At 43.3% G+C, this 18,450-nt stretch overlaps 1 protein-coding gene across 1 annotated transcript in view; it reads right to left on the minus strand.

Moving 5' to 3' along the window:
* Positions 1–692: 692 nt before the first annotated feature.
* LOC129483896 (uncharacterized) overlaps positions 693–18,450 on the minus strand; it is an 82,692-nt gene continuing 64,934 nt past the window's right edge. Inside the window, exons 4-5 of the mRNA XM_055281308.1 lie at positions 1,610–1,735; positions 693–890 (exon numbers count right to left, since the gene is read on the minus strand). Coding sequence (XP_055137283.1) covers positions 784–890; positions 1,610–1,735 — 233 coding nt within the window. The 3' untranslated portion in view covers positions 693–783. The remainder of the gene's footprint in view (positions 891–1,609; positions 1,736–18,450) is intronic.

The raw sequence follows: 18,450 nt of genomic DNA on the forward strand, positions 1-18,450 counted from the left end.
CTTTGAACAGTCAGCTGCCTGCAGTTGGCTGAGACTCTGGTACTTGTTACAAGAGTAGTTTACAGTCTGTTTACATATAATGTTGGTTTATGGTTCACTATGTATGGAGAAACATTTAGGCCAAACTTATAATATGTATGGAGGCAATTGTAAGCAAACTTAATTCAACAACTCCTTCCCTTCTCTCCCCTTCCTTTCTCCATTACCCTTAGAGGTGGTTTCTCCTTGCAAATGATCTAGAGGAATTCCAAGTGCTGCAGCTTACCTGCCCAGCAAGCTGCTGTGTCTCAGGGAGGAGACATTGCATATTTTCTTGCCTCATTTCCCTTTTCAACTCATTCTCACCACCCCCTGGGCCTCACCCTCAAGGCCCTGATTTTGCTTCTACTAAATGTCAGCACTTTAACCTTGGGCTTTGCTTTCTAGAGGACTGACAGTGAAGAAACTGCCTCTGTCACTTACTAGTTATGACTTTGAAGCAGGTTACTTGACCTCTTGTGCCTCAGTTTTCTCCTCTGTAAAACGGTGATAAATGATAATAACTCCCATAGAGAGTTTCTGTGAAGAGAAGACTAAATGAGTTATTAATGTCAATAACTGCCCCATAAATGTTAGGTTTTATAATTCTTCTTTCTTCAAGGATACTGTATTGGTTTGCTTGGGGCTGCCATAACAAAATACTACAGACTGGGTGGCTTAAACAACAGGAATTTATTTTTGCATAATTCTGGAGACTAGAAGTCCAAGGTAAAGGTGTCGGCAGGGTTGGTTTCTTCTGAGGCCTCACTCCTTGGCTTGCAGCTGGCTGTCTTCTCGCCATGTCTTCACATGGTCTTTTCTTGGTGTGTCCTCATCCCTGGTGCCTCTTTTCCTCTTCAAATTTCCTCTTCCTGTAAGGACACCAGTCAGATTGGAATAGAGCCCACCCTGATGGCCTCCTTTTAACTTAATCACCTCTTTTCAAGGCCCCATCTTCGAATCCAGTCACATTCTAAAGTACTGGAGTTTCAACATATGAGTTTTGGAGGGACACCATTATAGCCCAGGACAGACACTGGTTAAGTGCTACCTCTGTGTAGAGTGACCAACTCAACCTCCACCAGGTTTGCCTTGGATTTTCCTGGTTTTAGTACAGAAATTCCGGCATCCCAAGGAATCCCTCAGTCCTGGGTAAGTTAGGAAGATTGGTCAGCCTAGCTCTTCCAGAAGCTTTACTCAAGTCTTTTGCAATATGTAAGGACTAGAGGAAACCCAATGTGTATCTAGAACTCCATCCTTCCCAGTGAACTTTGACAGCCATTAACTTGCTTAATCCTCATTTCAGCCTTGTGAAGTAGGTGGGGAAGGAAACAATATTCCAGTTACATAAAGGAAGAAATAGGCTCAGAAAGATTCATCTTGGCTCCCTTGGCTCTGTTTTTCTTTCTCTGGGTTCTTTCATTATTAGGTGCTTCCAAGACCAAGATAACCAGGCAATCATAGTAGATGCATCAATGCACCCTTGCCCAAGGGCCTAGACAAGAGGTAAGTAACCATGATTTATCAGTGAGTGAGTCCTGAAATTTCTCTCGTGCGATTTGAATTAAAGAAATTAAACAGACAATCATACCTGTACTACTTGGGTAGCAGTGATAGGTGGGCCACAGCCTGGGCCTTAGAGCAAATGCCCCTGGCTGGAAAACTGGAGGGTGGGAGGGGAGCAGGGAGAGATGCAGGCTGTGTTTGAGGATCTGCTCTGAAAGGCAGGGAGGGAAGCCATTGATTAGTGAGCTTTGTTTGATCTGCTCAAGGATCAAAGGAACAAATACCATGTAGGAAGATAAAAGTTGACCTGGAAACCCTGTGTCCTAGCCTGCTGGGATCCAGTCTGCCTTAGGCCCATGGCTCAGGCTGGAGGACTCTCACAGGAACCACGGGCAAGACTGCAAGCTCACTTCTTCCTCAGCCTGACCCCTGACCCCTCCCTTACCCATGGCCTTTAAGAAGAGCTTTCTTTTGTCCCTTGGGCACTCTCTGGGGTAAGGGGTGCTCAAGGTTATAAGGGGGCCCAGAGATCAAGAATTATTTCTAGCCTTTGAAGAACACAGGGAGTCACCAGATGATATGTGATGAATGCTATGATTAAGCTGGGCTTGGAAGACTGAAGGTATACCACTCACTAAGAAATCCCTAAACCTACCCAGTAGGGCACAGAGGAAGGCAGCCCAGCTTATGCCTCAAGGAATAAATTGATAGAGGAGATGGTTTCTGGTTTTCTTTTGGGAGGAAGGAAAGGAGGAGCATATGAACAAAGCTAAGGAGGTGATTAACAACATGATACAGTAAGGACCAGCCAATATTAACTGAATTTCTAATCTGTGCCAGGACCTCCATCATTTCATGGAATCCCAATGGCATTCAATGAAGCAGACTTGGGATTCTTCCATTTCATAATGGAATGAGAGAAATGAGGCTCACAAAGGTTGGATAACTTGCCTGAGGTCACACTGTTGACATATGGCAGAGCTGGGATGTGAACACAGATCTCCCTACTTGAAAATCTGACTTCTCACCCGTAAAGGTGTGGTTATATCCATGTTTTCAAAAGTTCCCTCTGGTTGCTGGGGGTAGACTGGAGGAGCTAGAAGTGGTGTCTGCGGAACCAGTTAGGACTGTATTGCAATAGTTTCAGGTAGCCGGTATAGTTTCCTAACCCACAAGATCAGGTGTGCAGAAATGAAGCGAATTTTCCACAAACTTGAACCCAAGTCCATTGTTGGCAGATATTTAATCTTAGTTCAGGGATTTCTCCACCTCTTCCTTCTCCCCATGGTAGCATCTAAGTTCTACATGAGGAAGAGATTGTATAGCATCAAGTCATGGAATGAGAGTTAGAGGTGGAGGCTGGCAAGGGCTATCATCTATTCACACTTTGACATCCAGGGCCTTCTTGGTCACTTTTTCAGTAAGATCATCATGTGGCCTTTTCAGTTTCTAGACAGGGAGGTCTAGACTCTACCATTTCCCCAGCCCATGCTTTGTGGGGAATGCAAAAGGGCTGAATTAGGTCCTAAGCCTAGATGTCTGAAGCAACTACACCTAACCTTCCTGTTCTGTTCCCTGGTAGCTAATGGCAGAATTCTGGAGGTTGCCATCTTTCCAGGCAGAAAATGGGAAGGGGAGCACAGCCTCTCTTTGTCCTCAGATCCTGGAAATAAAGGGGAGAACTATCCCCCACTTCCCACTCTTGGGCTCAGACCAGGCATGCAGGTCACAGAGACCCCTCTCAGGGGTCCAGACAGGTGTTCACTTGATTAATCTTCTGACTATCTGCCTATTCTACCAGATCTTTAAACTTTATGCTTTCTGTAAGTATCCTTTCTAGTCTACTGTTTAGACTAGGATTTTGGCTGTTGACTCAATAATTAATTTGCTTGTTTCTCTTTGTATTTCTGTTATAGCTACCTTTCTCTGAGGCAATGGATGCTCAGGCTTTATGTTCTAGTTTTAATGGAGGAAAGACCATGGATGTGTAGAAATAATAATGGGAACAAAAGCACTGGAGTTAATATTTCAAATTACTATTCTGTTTTACATACAGGCTATCTGAAGATCTGGATCATGACAGTGGCAGTAGGGGAGGCAATGAGGGAGTTGATTAGAGAGAGCTTCAAGGATCAGAATTCAAATGTTTTGGCAAATGGTAAAATCTGGAAGATAAGGAAGAGAGATGTTTTCTGTGTCTCTTTCAGGTATCATTTAGCTTCACATGAATTTTATCACCTTGCCTAGCATCAGTCACCATCTGCCAGGGTAAGCTGTGGCTGGTCCATGTCATATAGAACCAAATCAAGGGTATCAAATTATTGTGGACTTACCCGATATCTGGCCTCTTTTTGTTATTTACTTAGGCTCCTGACTTTTTCTGAAATGAATAGACACTAAAGCCTGCTGGGGAATTTCATGGAAATCAAGATGACTCAACCCAGAGTCCATTTCAAGGCTAGGATGCTAGAGGACACCAACAAAGGAGTAGGGCAGTGAAACAGATCAGCTCACATCCAAGCCCTTGCATGATCAATCCTACAGTAGGACTGCTGCTCAGTTGGGACTCATGAGAGCCTGGAAGAGGAAAAGGCAGCTCTAAGCATAGCAAAGAAGCTGTTATGGAAAAGACCCAAATGTTAAAATGGTGGACATAGTAAAGTGATTGGTTCTGCTTAGGGGAATCTAGATCCCCACATTTGGACCTCCACTGGAGTCTCAGAAGAACAAGTGCCAGTGGGACTTGCCACAGAGGCCAAGGCAGTGAACATCAGGCACATCACAGTCCCCAAGATGGGGAGAAGACTGAGATGCAGGGTAACAACTGCAGTCCATTCATGGGAGCCATGTTTATCTTAAATCATCGACAGTGAGATGAGGATCATGTCAGCCTTCATACCTTTGATGATGATCCCAGGCTGCAACAGTGACACATAGAACTGGATTCAGTAACTAACTACAGATTCCATCAACCAGGACTAGTAAAGTGAAAGGCAGAAATTGGGAGGAGGGGCTTCTTTCTTGCTTATAAAACTTTATTTGGTTGTGTTGAGTATGTGCATGTATGTATAAAATCCCATAAAGCACTCTTCTTAGGAACAAGCCAACATGCCACAATGTAGGAGATCTTTGGAGCACTGGCCTAAATGGGCAGAGAGCTCAAGGGACTCTGCTTTGTACAAGGCATGATTTGTACCACCACCACTATCCCTGTTTCAGAGCACTGTTGAATTGTTCCAAGCCTGGATTTCTATGTCAGTTCCTTGTCTATAGTACTTGACTGATAAATGCTAGTTTCTGAAATCTGCTTTGGTTCTGTAATTTATTAGACAGCTTTTTCTTCCCATTTTATTACTTGTTTTTACTGTCATTGGTATCTTATCTCTTACAGTGAAAACATTCATAGGCTGATTGAAGAGAAGATCTGAAATTATTAGGCAGCAAGCATACAAAGCCATTGCTTTATAAAGATAATGTCTTAAAGGCCTAATGTCTATGGTTCAAAGTAGCCTGGAGATGTTGGCTAAATCTTCCATCGTGGAGTCTTCATGGGATCTGGAAGCCCTGTTTGAATTACTGATTTATCTTCCTTCAGGCCCTATAAGTTGGCTTTCCGTATCTGTAGGTTCCACAATCAACTCTGGATCGAAAACATTTGAAAAAATAATAATACAACAATAAATAATAATATACATTAGAAAATAATACAACAACTATTTACATAGCATTTACATTGTATTAGGTATTATAAGTAATCTAGAGATGATTTAAAGTATATGAGAGAATGTGTGGGACTTATATGCAAATACTATACCATTTTATATAAGGAACTTGAGCATGAACAAATTTCAGTATCTACGGGAGGGCCTGGAACCAATTTCCCATGGATGCCATTACACAAAGACTAATTAGAAACTTTTGCGTGGATATGGAACCCCTGGCTATTTAGAAGTGCCTTTGAGGTTGGTATAGTGTATTAATAACTTTTAACAAAAGCTTCTTGAGGTAGATAGGGTATATGGTAGTATCATTTTTATTCAACATAGAACAGTGAGGTCCAAAGAGGACTAAAGTTTCTTGCTGCAACATTGGTCTCATCCATTTGTTCGTATATTCATCTCAAATATTATTGCTTGCCTAACCTAGCACGTTCCAGGCTCTGGGCTTGGTACTTACTATGCTGAAAGAAACAAGATCCAGTATTGAGCCCAGTTGCTCACAGTCTAGTGAAGGAGACAGACACACAAAAGAACATGATAAACCAATTAATTTATTCAACAAATATTTATTGAGATCTTACTCGATGTCTGGTACTGGGAACATAGCAAAAAGTAGGTCAAAGTCCATGCTCTCAGTTTTGGGAGACACAGATAATAAATGAGTATATAATATGTTAGGTGGTGATAAGTCCTGTGAAGAAATGTCAGGAAGGAAAGGGGACAGAGTGTAGCAGCTGTGGAACTGTGGCATTTTAGATAAGTTAAAGAAGACCTCTCAGATAAGGTGGCATTTGGGAGATAATTAAATGCACTGAAGGAATAAGTCCCAGGAGTCCAGGGAGGGGTAACATCAAGTGCAAAGATCCTGAGGCAGGAGTGGGCCTTGTGTGTTGAAGGAACAGCAGGAAAGGCAGCGGGACTGGAGGGGAACGAATGAAGGAGGACGAAGGAGCAGATGAAGGCATAGAGGGAGAAGAGGGCCAGGTCATGGAGGATAGAGGTCCAGCAGGCATGGTAAAGACTTTGGATGTTTTTTAAAAAAGACAGGAAGCCACGAAAAGATTTTGTGCAAAGAATTGACGTGATTAAATGATGTTTTGACAGGGTTACCCCATAACTTGCTGTGAATAGACTGTGAAGGTCACGAGCAGAAGTAGAGCAGTCAGTCTGGAGATTATTGCAAACGGGCCAGGGGACAGGTCATGGTGCCTGGTACCGGAGCCGTAGCCAAGGAGGCAATGAGAGATGAGGTTAGGGATATTTCTTTAATACATTTGCTGACATTTGGGTATTGGCTGTGAGAAAAGGAGAGGAATACACAAAAACGTGGGCGCACTGAGAAAAGACACTGCCATTGGTCAAGTTTGCTGGGAGACAGTTTCTAAGTCTTTTAAGATTTGGGTGCAGGAGGTTTATTGGGGTGCATTCTCAGAAACAACACCTTTGAAGGAGCGAATGCAGCCTGGAGAGGGAGAAGTTGTGCTGTGATGCAGTCACAACAGAGGCTATAGCTGATCCCACAGGAAGCTTGGGAACTGGGACGACCCTTTCTTATTGTCTCATTTAAGCAAAAGGTCTAGACCTTTGTAGCTCCACATCAACCAGTCATTATAGTAGCACACTGCCCCGGGGATGGGGCATAACCATGGGTGAGGTTGCTTCTTTTTGCTGAGAGCAAGTCCTGGAGAGAGATTCTTCTGTGACTTATTAGCACCCAATACTATCAGCAGCCCCGGGGGGTGAGAGCCTGTGTCCTGAAGGGTGCCTGGGTGGCACAGCACACACACTGTCAACTGCAAATGCCCACTCCAGTCTAGGCAGGGAAGAGTCAGGGAGGACTTCCTGGAGGAGATGATACCTAGGCTGGTTTCAAAGCACCCCATGCTACTTTTCTCAGTTATGTGATTTTATTATGAGCAAGAAGGTGCTTAAACACTATCCTAACTCAAATACCCTAATTATGCTCATTTGTTAAATCTTCAATGAAACTGAACTCTGATGTTAATTGCCTTTTAAACTAAAGCATTTTCAGCTCCCCAAATTATAATAAATCCCTCTGATTTACAGCTACGCCATTATATTTTTTAAAAAATCGATTGATTCAGAATATATAACTATTTTTAAAATCTATTGATTCAGAGCATACAACTGAGGCAAAATTGATATTCCAATTGTTCAAATTTCTGGCAACCAAATATTCCTCAATAAACAGAATTCTAACATGCTGATATTTTTATTAGCTCTTATTGGCAGGAAATCCCTTCCAAGAGCTAACATAAATCCTGTTTGGTACAATTTGGGACATTTCCTCTAGATTTTTCTGCAGAGGAGTTGGAGAATGGCTGGCAGCCGGATCTATGCCATAGGCTATTCCTGCACTTAAAGCCTGTTTATGAGGATGATTCTCATCGTTTTGAGAGAAAAATGTTAGTGATAGAGACTGGCAACTGGAAGAATATATTACAAAATGTATGCCCCATGAATGAGCAGGCATGTATATGTGTGTGGCTATGTATTTGCATCTGTAAGTATGTATAGTGCTATGTGTATATATACACACACATATGTAAGCAAGTATGATGGGTATTAGGAGAATGTGTGTATGAATATTTTTGTTTGTGTTTGTGTGAGAATCTTCATGTGTAGGGATATGTTTATAATGTATGTATGTCTGGGCAAGTGATTCAAGTGTGTGTATATATTTAGGTTTGTGCATGTGTGTGCATGAGAATAAACACATGTGGGCAGGTCAACAGTTGTTCCCAGCCACATGAAGTAATCAGATCTCATGGTGCCATGGCAAGAATATAAATGCCAAGGTCAGGTTTCTTGGCCTGCATCAACTTTACTCTAGTGATCTTGCTCCAAACATTTTCCTTAGGGGGCCTCTCTAGTTCCTCCCTCTCTTCCCACCAGGGGTGCAGGCCCAGAGTGGCCTCAGACAGCTTCCCAGCCTTTGGAGCTGTGCTCTGATGTCTGCCCCAGGAGCCTTAGCTGTGGCAGTCTTGTCATGTTGGACTCTGCTGTCACTGCCAAAGTGACAAATGATGATCAGAACTGGAGCTGCCCAGAAACCCAACTTCTGTGCAGGGCCCTTTGATCTGCCCAGGCTTGGAATGGAGCAGAGACTGGCACAGGTGACTTTGATGGGGCCAGGCCAATGAGGGGGCTGTAGGCTGGTCCCACCCAGTCCCCACAGCCTTTGATGCCCACCTGCCCTGCAAGGATCAGGCTACAGAAGCAGGCTAGTTGGAGCAGAAGCCAGCCGCAGCACTACACTCTGCTCCTCAGCTTCGGTGGAAAATCACCATCTGGGTGTTTGGCCTGGTGATGCTTGGATCTCAGGGCTGCAGAAGCCAATTCTTAGAAATATTGTTCTTGCAACTACCCATCTATCAATTCAGCTAGTATTTATGGAAAACTTACAGAGTCAGCAGAGCAAAGTTATTACATGCACAGCCTTTCGAGTCAGAATGCTTGGATTAAATTTGGCCACTTATTAGTTGTTCCAACTTAGGCGAGTTAAATAACTTGCATGTGTCCCTCTGTGTCTCCATTTTCTCATCTGTTATGAGGTTGTTATGAAGACCAAATTAGATAGTGCAAATAAGGCGCCTGAAACCTATTAAGACTTCACAAATGTTATATATTATTATTGCAGGGGACTGTATGTTTGAGTGGAGAAGTCTTATCAGCTCTGAAGCCCTATGACTTGGGTTCAAATCCCAGCTCCAGGTCCTGGCCCCATCATTTTCCAGTTAACTTATCTCATGGGGTTATTATGAGGAGTAAATGAGCAAATATACATAAAGTGCTTAGAATAGTGTCTGGCACTGAATAAGAGCTTCATAGAAGTTAGTTTTTGATAATGATAATGACTTGAAACAAGGCCAGCCTGGGTCAGAGGGTATGAAGTTCTTTGACTATCTCTGGAATAAATCCTCAATCTTCAATTTATTTATTTATTTTTCTGAAAGATCAGATCTACTCCTATAATTTTGACTGCTATTCTCTGACTCCCAAATTCCAAATTCAACCTGTCATTTTCCTGCTTAAATTCCTCTAGTGGATTCCACTTTCCAGAGAATATTCCAAACCACTTAACACAGCATTTGAGACTGTCTGCCATCTGTCCTTTGCTGATCTCCTCAGCATTGTAACTCATAACCCTTCCTGTTCCTACCTCCCACATCCACTGCCAAGCATACTGAGAATGCAGACTCCATGTACCTTTATGTGCTTGTGCCCTCTACCTAGAATGCCCTTTCCTCCATTGTCTGGCTGTGAACTATTTCTGTTCCTTCAAGACTCAGATCTCAGGTCCTTCCCATATAAAGCACAAAGCCTTTTTTTTTTAACTATTCCCTGCAAAGTAGAGTTAGGCATTACTTATTTTATGCTTCTGTCTTAGACTCAGGACATGCCTTGGCTTCTGTGACATGGCAGGACACTTGCTGGTCCACTTTCCTTATAGACTATGAGCTTCCAGAGTGGGATCCTGAACCATGAGACTCAATCAGTAGCATTAAGCACAGTGCTTGTCACCTAGTAAACACTCCATAATCATCTGCTGAGCAGATTAACTCAATCTATCTCTCCCACTTCTCAGGTCCACTGACCTCCTGGACAGCTTCCCCTTGGAATCTCATGGCTCCTCAAGTTCAGCTGATACATGCCATTTCAATATCACTCTCCCTCATGCTGTTCCTTCTTAATTCAATGAATGGCACCATCCATCCATCCATCCAGTCTCCAGATATGAAAACTGGAGGTCATTGTTGAAGTCCTTGCTCATAGTCATTACATACCCATCCCAAGCCATTTTGATGTCTTGGGACACCAAAAGCCCCCTTAAATGTTTCTTCTGTTTTTCCTTCTTCTCAATTTGCATCCCCACTTCCACTCTGGATGATGCCTATGGAAATCTTCTCACATTCCTCCAGGACTTGAAAAGTTTCCCGTAATTTCCAGGATACCATCCAAACTCCTTGGTGGCACTTGTAGGGTCCTCCAGGATCTTACTCCAGCTTTACTCTCCACAGTTACAACTCCTCATTGCATCCAGTGCTCTTGTTATGCCTGAAAACTCATCCTTCCAGAATATGCCAACTTTTACCTACCACTAGCTCACTGGACAGTTGTTCCCTGGACTCCTTGGAATGCCGTTCTCCCACTTCCTCCCCTAGAATATGCTTCCTCTCCCTAGAAACTCAGCAAAAATGCCACCTCAGGACAGCTTTCCAGACTCTTCTTCTATATCCTCCCGCCTTTTCCTGCTACGGCCATGCTGAGACCATTGTTCCCTCCTGGGTGCTCTCACAGCTCTTAATGATCAACTGACCATGCTGTATTGTATCTACTTATTTTAAAGAATGTGTTTATCCCCTGTCTAGACTATGAGCCCTTTGAGAACAATTGTGTGAACTTAAGTTAATAATACTGTCTGACTCTCAGGTTCTTAATCTATCAAATGGGGATAATGTTAGCCATACCTTCTTGGCAGGGCATTGTAAGGGTGAAATGACACAATGTGTGACAAGGGTCTGGGCTCATAAAAGGCACTCAGTAAACAAGCATATCTGTATGATCTTGCTGGCAGGAACAATGCCTGTTGTGAGAGAGTTCCAGAGATGAGAACCCAGAGAGCACCCAATCACCCCAGCTGACTTTTCAGCAGCTTAATGGTACTTTCAAGTAGACTTAGTGAAATGGCTCCATCAATTTCTTCAACTCTCTACAACTGAGTGACTTTGCACTCATTATCTTGCCTCTTTGTATCTCAGCTTCCTTGTTTGAAATATGGAGATAGTAATACTATACTTATCTCACAAGGAAGTTTGTTATGAGAATTAAATAAGATGCATGTAGGTATTTGTGTTAGCTATTGTTATTATTATTAATGAGTGAACATCATGGAGCAGATGGATCTATGCTTGAATAATGCTTCATAAATAAATTATTAGCATCTTAAAGGGGCTAAAGATACAGGTATTTGAAGAGATGGAAACTGAGAGATTCAAAGCCAGTGGCAGCAATGATTGCAAGGAGCTATAAAGGTGAGCCATGAAATTCCAGCTAAGAATGGAGAATTCCTACCCTGCTTGCAGGCTTGAAAACAGAGGGGTGAAATATGTAGCCATCAAGCAGCTCAAACCTAGAGAAGGTTAGGAAGACTTTTTTAGTAATGCTAAAATAGTGCTACCCCCCTCCCTAATCCTGAAATTAGGGGTCAGACCTCACTTCCACTTCCCATTCCTAACCCCTCCCCCACCACAACACCCTGTGATGAACAAAGAGCCTCTGGGTGTTGGACCGTGCTCAAAAGCTCTGGCTGATGCTAGTCTTGCCTAGCCCTCACCTCACCCAGCCAGCATCATGGTTAAATTCTGGGCATGGACGTGTCAGTCTGCATGGATCACATTAACAGCTATAAGGCTAAGACCCAGGGTGAGTGGGGGGAGTTACTTAGCCTTTTGCAATCTCTGTTTCCTTGCCTGTAAAGTAGAGATATTATAAGGACCAATTTCATAAGGTTGCTGTGAGGATTACATTATATAATGCATATAAAGATCACTGTTTGGTATATAATAACTGTTCAATAAATGCTAGCTCTTTTGATTAGTTGCCTGCCAGCTACCACACACTTTCTCCTGGAACCAACGAAAAACCTGCTGGTTCATATGTCAAGATACTTCTCCCCACTTCTTGTTAAGTGGGTCATAGTGTATATCCTGAAAGCTATATAACTTCCAGCACCTCAATAGACCATGTCTGAAAGAAGAACAATGCCCAGGATCCACTTTCTGGCACCCAAGAGTTCCCAACACAGTCCTCACCTGCAGCTGTATCTTCAATAACCTTCATTCCCACACCTGACACCTCATCCCAACTGGGCTTTTCCCAATGATCCTAGCCAGCCCTGCCCTTTCTTGTCTCTGGGCTCTCCTCACGTCACCTCACTTTGCTTTTCTCAAATTCCACCTCTTCTATGAAGCCCCTGTTGATTTTTCTTTTTCACTTTTTTTTTTTTTTTTTTTTTTTTTGATGGAGACTCACTCTGTTGCCCAGGCTGGAGTGCAATGGTGCGATTTTGGCTCACTGCAACCTCCACCTCCCGGTTCAAGCAATTCTCCTGCCTCAGCCTCCCAACTAGCTGGCACTACAGGTGCCCACCACCATGCCCAGCTAATTTTTGTATTTTTAGTAGAGATGGGTTTTCACCATGTTGGCCAGGCTGGTCTCGAACTCCTGACCTCAGATGATCCACCCACCTTGGCCTCCCAAAGTGATAGGATTACAGGCGTGAGCCACCATGCCCAGCCCCCCTATTGATTTTCTAATGAGAGAGAACCATTCTTTCCTTGGTCTCTTCCCACTTCACCTTTCAATGTGTATCTCATTCCTACATCTTACCCTGGCCATGCACACTTACTGAATGCAAGGTTCCTCTGGGAAAAGGTTTCAGCTTACTCATTGCTATATCCCTGACATAGGTCCCAGCACATAGTAGGTTTTGACATATGACATTTTCCTTTTCATTATATACCCATCAAAGAGAATTTGTGAGCTGCCCACTTCCCCCAAATTTCTCTGCTTTGAGAAAGATAAAGCTGTAGGAAATAGCAACAGCCACCTAGCTAATGGTGGTGCCTGGAAGTCTGGTCTCTCCCCAAGCAGAGCCTGAGAGAAGGATTTAGTTATAAGGAGATAATCCCAGTAAGCAGAGATTGGGGAGGAAAATTCAATATAAAGGTATATTATTGATGTTGCTGCTTTGGGCCTCAGGGGCTATATTCTGCTGTAGCCTTCTGAGTGGTGTCTAGACCACATCCCAGCATGACTCATCTGAGGGACAGGAAGCTGGATGATTTACCTCTCAGTTCCCATACCCCCTCAGTTTAGGTTTGTTCACTTGAGGTCAATAGTTCGTCTGCGTTTCCAGGATCTGCATATGTAAAGACCAAGTGGCTTCTCACGGAGCGGATGAGGGCCCTAGGTCCTCATGACAGTGAATAGATGTGCAGCCCATGGTTGAGGTGGGGCCTGGCCGGTGTGAGGTAAGTCTGAGCTTGCATGGTAGTATCAGCTGAAGCTGTCACTAAACTCAGAGGTGAGCTCAGAGGAGATGATGTGGAGCCCTGTCTTAGGTCAAGATTCCTGGAAACAGACTCTAGGTGAAAGTGCATTGGTTAATTGGGCAGCGTTGTGAAGAATAACTCAGAGGATAAGGAAGGCAGAGTTGGACAGAGGCAGAAATTAAATGGTAATGTACTTGCAACAGGGGATCTGCCAATTCCAGAAGGATCCCTGGAGCTGAGATGGTCCTTCAGAGATGTTCCAAGGCAAGACAAGGTGCCTTCACTTTGGTACCCTCACACCAACCAGTCACTGAATGTGTCTTGCCCTAGGGAGGGGGCATAAACTAGATTTTCCCTTCTACAAACAGCAATTCCAAGGAAAGAGACTCAGCAGAAGCCATCAGCATGTGACACACTCAGCAGCTGGAGAAATAAGAGCTTTAGTCATGAAGCAGGGACCCATTTGGTGCCTACAGAATCCACTGCAGACACAAAAGGCATCTCCAGACTCAATACAGGAGACTTGGTTGAATAAACTCATTGGGGATTTTTAAATAACTGTTATCATCTCTCTCTTCTTCCACCCATTCTAGATTTCCCGCACCCTTGGGAAACACTTCAGGTTGTTTGCCCTGAGTGATCTAGACTGAGTGATTTTGGAGATCTAGACTTTCATCTCAGAGGAGTCTGAGTCTTAGTAGCCTTGCTCTGGTTAGGCCTTGAATGCTGACGTTATTGATTCACGATTTCCACTGGTTGTAGAAGAACCAAAAGACTCCCTTTGAACTTTCTGAGTTCTGGCCACATTCCTCTTTGCCCTCACTTTATAGCAGTAACCTAAGTGCCTCCAGCAGGTCCCATTCCTTTACCTCCTGCTCTACCTGAGGAGGAGCCCAAAGTGACCTGGTGGGAGTCATAGTTTCAACTTTAGTGGAATACTTATTGTGTCCCCTGGTGAAAATGCTCTTTCCCTGGGAAACAGAACTATTAATCCAGCAGAAATTAAGGTTGTGGGGATGGGAAACACAAACTCTGCAGGTGGGTCATGAGAGTGAGAGAGGACAATTCTACTTTCACATTTGGTTCCTGGACTACTGGAGCCAATAGTGGGCTCAGTCATGGCCCTAAAAGATATCAAGTTTTCATCTCTGGAATCAGAAAATGTAATCTTATATGGAAAAATTATCTTTGTAGATGTGGATTAAGTTAAGGATTTTGAGATGGAGAGATTACTGTGGATTATCTAGTGGGTTCTAAATGTAATCAAAGCATCCTTAGAGAGGTAGCGAGAGCAGAGTTGCAGACGGAAGAGAAGGCAATGAGAAGCTTGTGGCGAACGTTGGAAAGATGTGGCCACAAACCAAGAAATGCTGGCAGGAACCAGAAAGGTGAGACAGGCAGGAAATGGATTTGCTTCTAGAGCTTCTGGAAGAGGTGTGGTCCTGCCAACACCTTGACTTTGATTCATAGATACTGATTTCAGACTCTGGCCTCCAGAACTGTGAGAGAATAAATTCCAAGTCACCAAGTTTATGGCAAGTTTTCACAGCAGCTGCGGGAAACTAATACAGAAACACAGTACAATATATTGTTGTTTGATTTATGCTTATATCACATACTGGAAAACAACAACCTTGCCCCTCAAGGTTTTGCTCCAAACTGGTGCCTAGCTGAGTGTTTAATGGGCAACAGCCCATTATTCTGGTAGACCTGTATTCACTGATTCATCATCAATATTTATGAGAATATACATCTTTATAGACATTTTGGCAACAACATTTCTGAGCCCACCAGATCTGAGGCTATGAGGACTCACATGAATTTATATAAGATGACTCTCCCCCAAGGTTCAGAATGACCTTGCTAGGCTACAGGTAGACAAAGGGCAAATGAGACCTTGGGCCAGAATCTATTTTCTACTTGGTTCACTTTCTCTGCAGAATGCTCAGATCAAGTGGGTTTCTGATTTTTTAGCTATAGAAACATGCCTGATGATAGCTGTTTCAGTTTTAGAAGTTTACACTTTGCATATGTTCTATTTTAAACTCAGATACCATGCTGAATTAAGAAGTAAAACGTCTGAACCTCAGCAAGACCCTTTGTTTTCGCTTTTCCTCTCTTCCCTACTACCCATCCCCCATCCTCCCAACCCCCACCATGTGGAAGGATCTTTATAGCTTAAACCTTCCTCTGCAAAGCAAAATGAGTCCATTTATTTCTACCAGCCGACAGAGCCTGGGCCTGCCTTCCTCTGTAGCACAGAGCGCATGTCCTCCTTGGCAAGGAGAGAAAGAAGGGATATTGAATACTTTTATTCCCCGTCTGTTTGATAAAAAAGCATGTTTGTTTTTGTTCATAGATTTAAAGCCCAAAATGGGCCAGTACTGTAAATAAAACATGCAATCTCATTTGAAAAATTTATTACAAGGAATTTTGTTTATGATTTCATGTTCTCCAGTAATAATTAATTGGAGGTCTTCTGTGGTCCCCGCAGACCAACAATCATTCAGACTGTACAGAAAGGCGATCCAACACAGCCTCTCTCCTGTCTCTAATCCACGGCCAAAGGAACCATCTCTGGCTTTGCTACCACTTTAGCCTACATCGAGGAAGTTAAATCCATAATATGACTCGCCCACTACAGTTTTGGGGGCATGTTCACTGTCTGTGTGTGATGCTGATGTCAGAACACCCTCTTGGGAATCCCTCAGGTCAGGAAACTCTACCTTTAAACTGTACTGAGAGTTTGGATTATGGCCCACCTGACTTCTCAAGTGCTGAGAATGGAAGGTTGTTGAAACTGTTTGATCTAACAAAGGAAACACTCTTATATACACACATCCCTACCCACACAAATACAGTTGCCCCTCAAACAGTGAAGGAGTTGGGAGTGCTGACCCCCATACAGTCAAAAATCTGTGTATAACTTTTGATTCCCCAAAACCTCAATACTAATAGTCTACTGTTGGCTGGAAGCCTTACTGATAAGATAAATAGTTGAGTAAGACATATTTTGTATATTAAACTGTGTTCTTATAATAAGGTAAGCTAGAGAAAAAGAAATGTCTTTAAGAAGATCATAAGGAAGAGAAAATCTATTTACTATTAATTAACTGGAAGTGGGTCATCATAAAAGCCTTAATCCTTGTCATCTTCATGTTGAGTAGGCTGAGGAGGAGGAGGAAGAGAAGGAATTGGTCTTGCTCTCTCAGGGTGGCAGAGATGGAAGAAAATCTACCTATCAGAGGACCTGGGCAGTTCAACCCTATGTTGTTCAAGGGTGAACTATAATGATAAAAATAGTCCCAGTCGTACAAATGATAATAACTAATGTTTATTGAGTATTTTTGATGTGTTAGACACTGTACTAAGAGCTTTTCATATGAATTATCTTAGTCCTTACAACAGCTGTTTCAATCAGTACAGGTTGGGTTAGGCTGTGTTAACAAACAATTTCAACATATCAGGGGTTTACAATGACAAGACTAATTTCTCTCTTTTGTTCCCTGTTCGTGGTGGATTGGTGGGGTCTCTGTTCCAGAGTTCTCGATCTGGGACTCAGGCAGCCAATACCTGGAACATGGATGGCCTTAGTGGCAGAGGAAAGGAAAGTCCTAGAGGACCTCACATCAGCAGGTAAGTGGCACAGATCACTTCTGCTCACAACTTTCTGGCCAGAAATAATCGCATGACCCTTCCTGCTCACAAAGGGGTCACCCTCTCCTTAACATAGTAGGTATAACCCTACTATGTTATAAAACTTATAAAGTAGGTACTTTTAAAAACATTGCTAATAGATTTACAGATGAGGAAACTGAGGAACAGAGAGGATATTAACTTGTCCTAGACCATGCATCTAGTAAGTGGTGGAGCCAAGATTGAGACTCAGGCAGTTTGATATTTTCCTGCCATGTGCACTCACATATGTGCATTCATATATACACACATTTAAACACATGCACTCATATGCGCACTCATATCCCAGGGTACGGTGTAAGTGGCCAGATGCTGTTGGGTCAATGCATTCTGTATACACATCCAGGAGTGAAAATAGAGTGGTGAGTGTGAGCCAAAGTCCCTAGAGAGAATCAAAGGTCAAACAGGGAAACTATGTTTAGCCACTAAATCCAAAAGGCAGGATCAAGGCCAAGAAGGAAAAAAAACAAAAAACAAAAAAACAACTAAAAACCAAGGGTCAAGAACAGGACAAACTGAAAGGGGAATATGGTTGGCAGCAAAGAGGAGCTGGTCAATGCTGGACGCTGACCACAAAGAAGCCTTTGTGTTGCTGTAGCGTGGGTGGGCTTGGCTGAAAGGTCCAAGGAGGAAGCAGCGCATGACACATTCTCCCAAGGCTGCCTCTGCCAATCCGCATTTTCACTGGGGTGTGCATCCTTCCCAACATGCAGGAGGTGGGAAAGAGCTCAAAGATGGAGTTGGAATCTTCTTTGGGAATCGGATTTGGCAGGGTTGTTGCTCAAAGAGGTTCTCTTTGGCCCTGCCCCTTCATGTGAAACTGGCCTGACCCCTTTTCATAATGGATTTAGAGGCAGAAGCATCACTATGCCATGATTTCCTTTCTTTCTGACTCTAATTCCTTGATCTCTTATTATTGATGCTAGTCCAATAATTTTTTGAGCTGTGTCTGGCAGGGTTTTCCCTGTCTAAGAATGATTGAAAGAATTTAATGAAGGGACTATTTACAAAGGAGTGAGCAGGATTGAGGCAACTCACAAGAGATGATGAGCACCCTGAGGCTGGCAGCTGTGGGATCCTGCCACTACCCCTAGGTCTGAAGGGGTAAAGGACAGGTGCACTTACCAGTCCTGGGCTGAGCTATGGCTGTAGGAGAGCATTTGCTGATAGGGGTGATGGCATCAGTAAAGAAACATGGCAAGGAGGGAGCTGGAAGAGTAAGTATTCAGGCTTCTACCTTTCCACCTCGAATCTACTGATGAAGCCCCCCACTGGCTGAACTTGACCAGAAGCCAAAGGAAAAAGTAATCTGAATAATGCATCTATAAAGCCCATCTTTTCAGAATGTAGAGCAGGTTAGATAAGGGTGAAGAGGGACAAAACTACCCAGGATATATGCTGTTCTTGGTTTCTAGTCTTGATGCTTCTAAGGA

This window comes from Symphalangus syndactylus, chromosome 6 (genome assembly GCF_028878055.3).
Source record: "Symphalangus syndactylus isolate Jambi chromosome 6, NHGRI_mSymSyn1-v2.1_pri, whole genome shotgun sequence".
In the NCBI taxonomy this organism is placed as follows: domain Eukaryota; kingdom Metazoa; phylum Chordata; class Mammalia; order Primates; family Hylobatidae; genus Symphalangus; species Symphalangus syndactylus.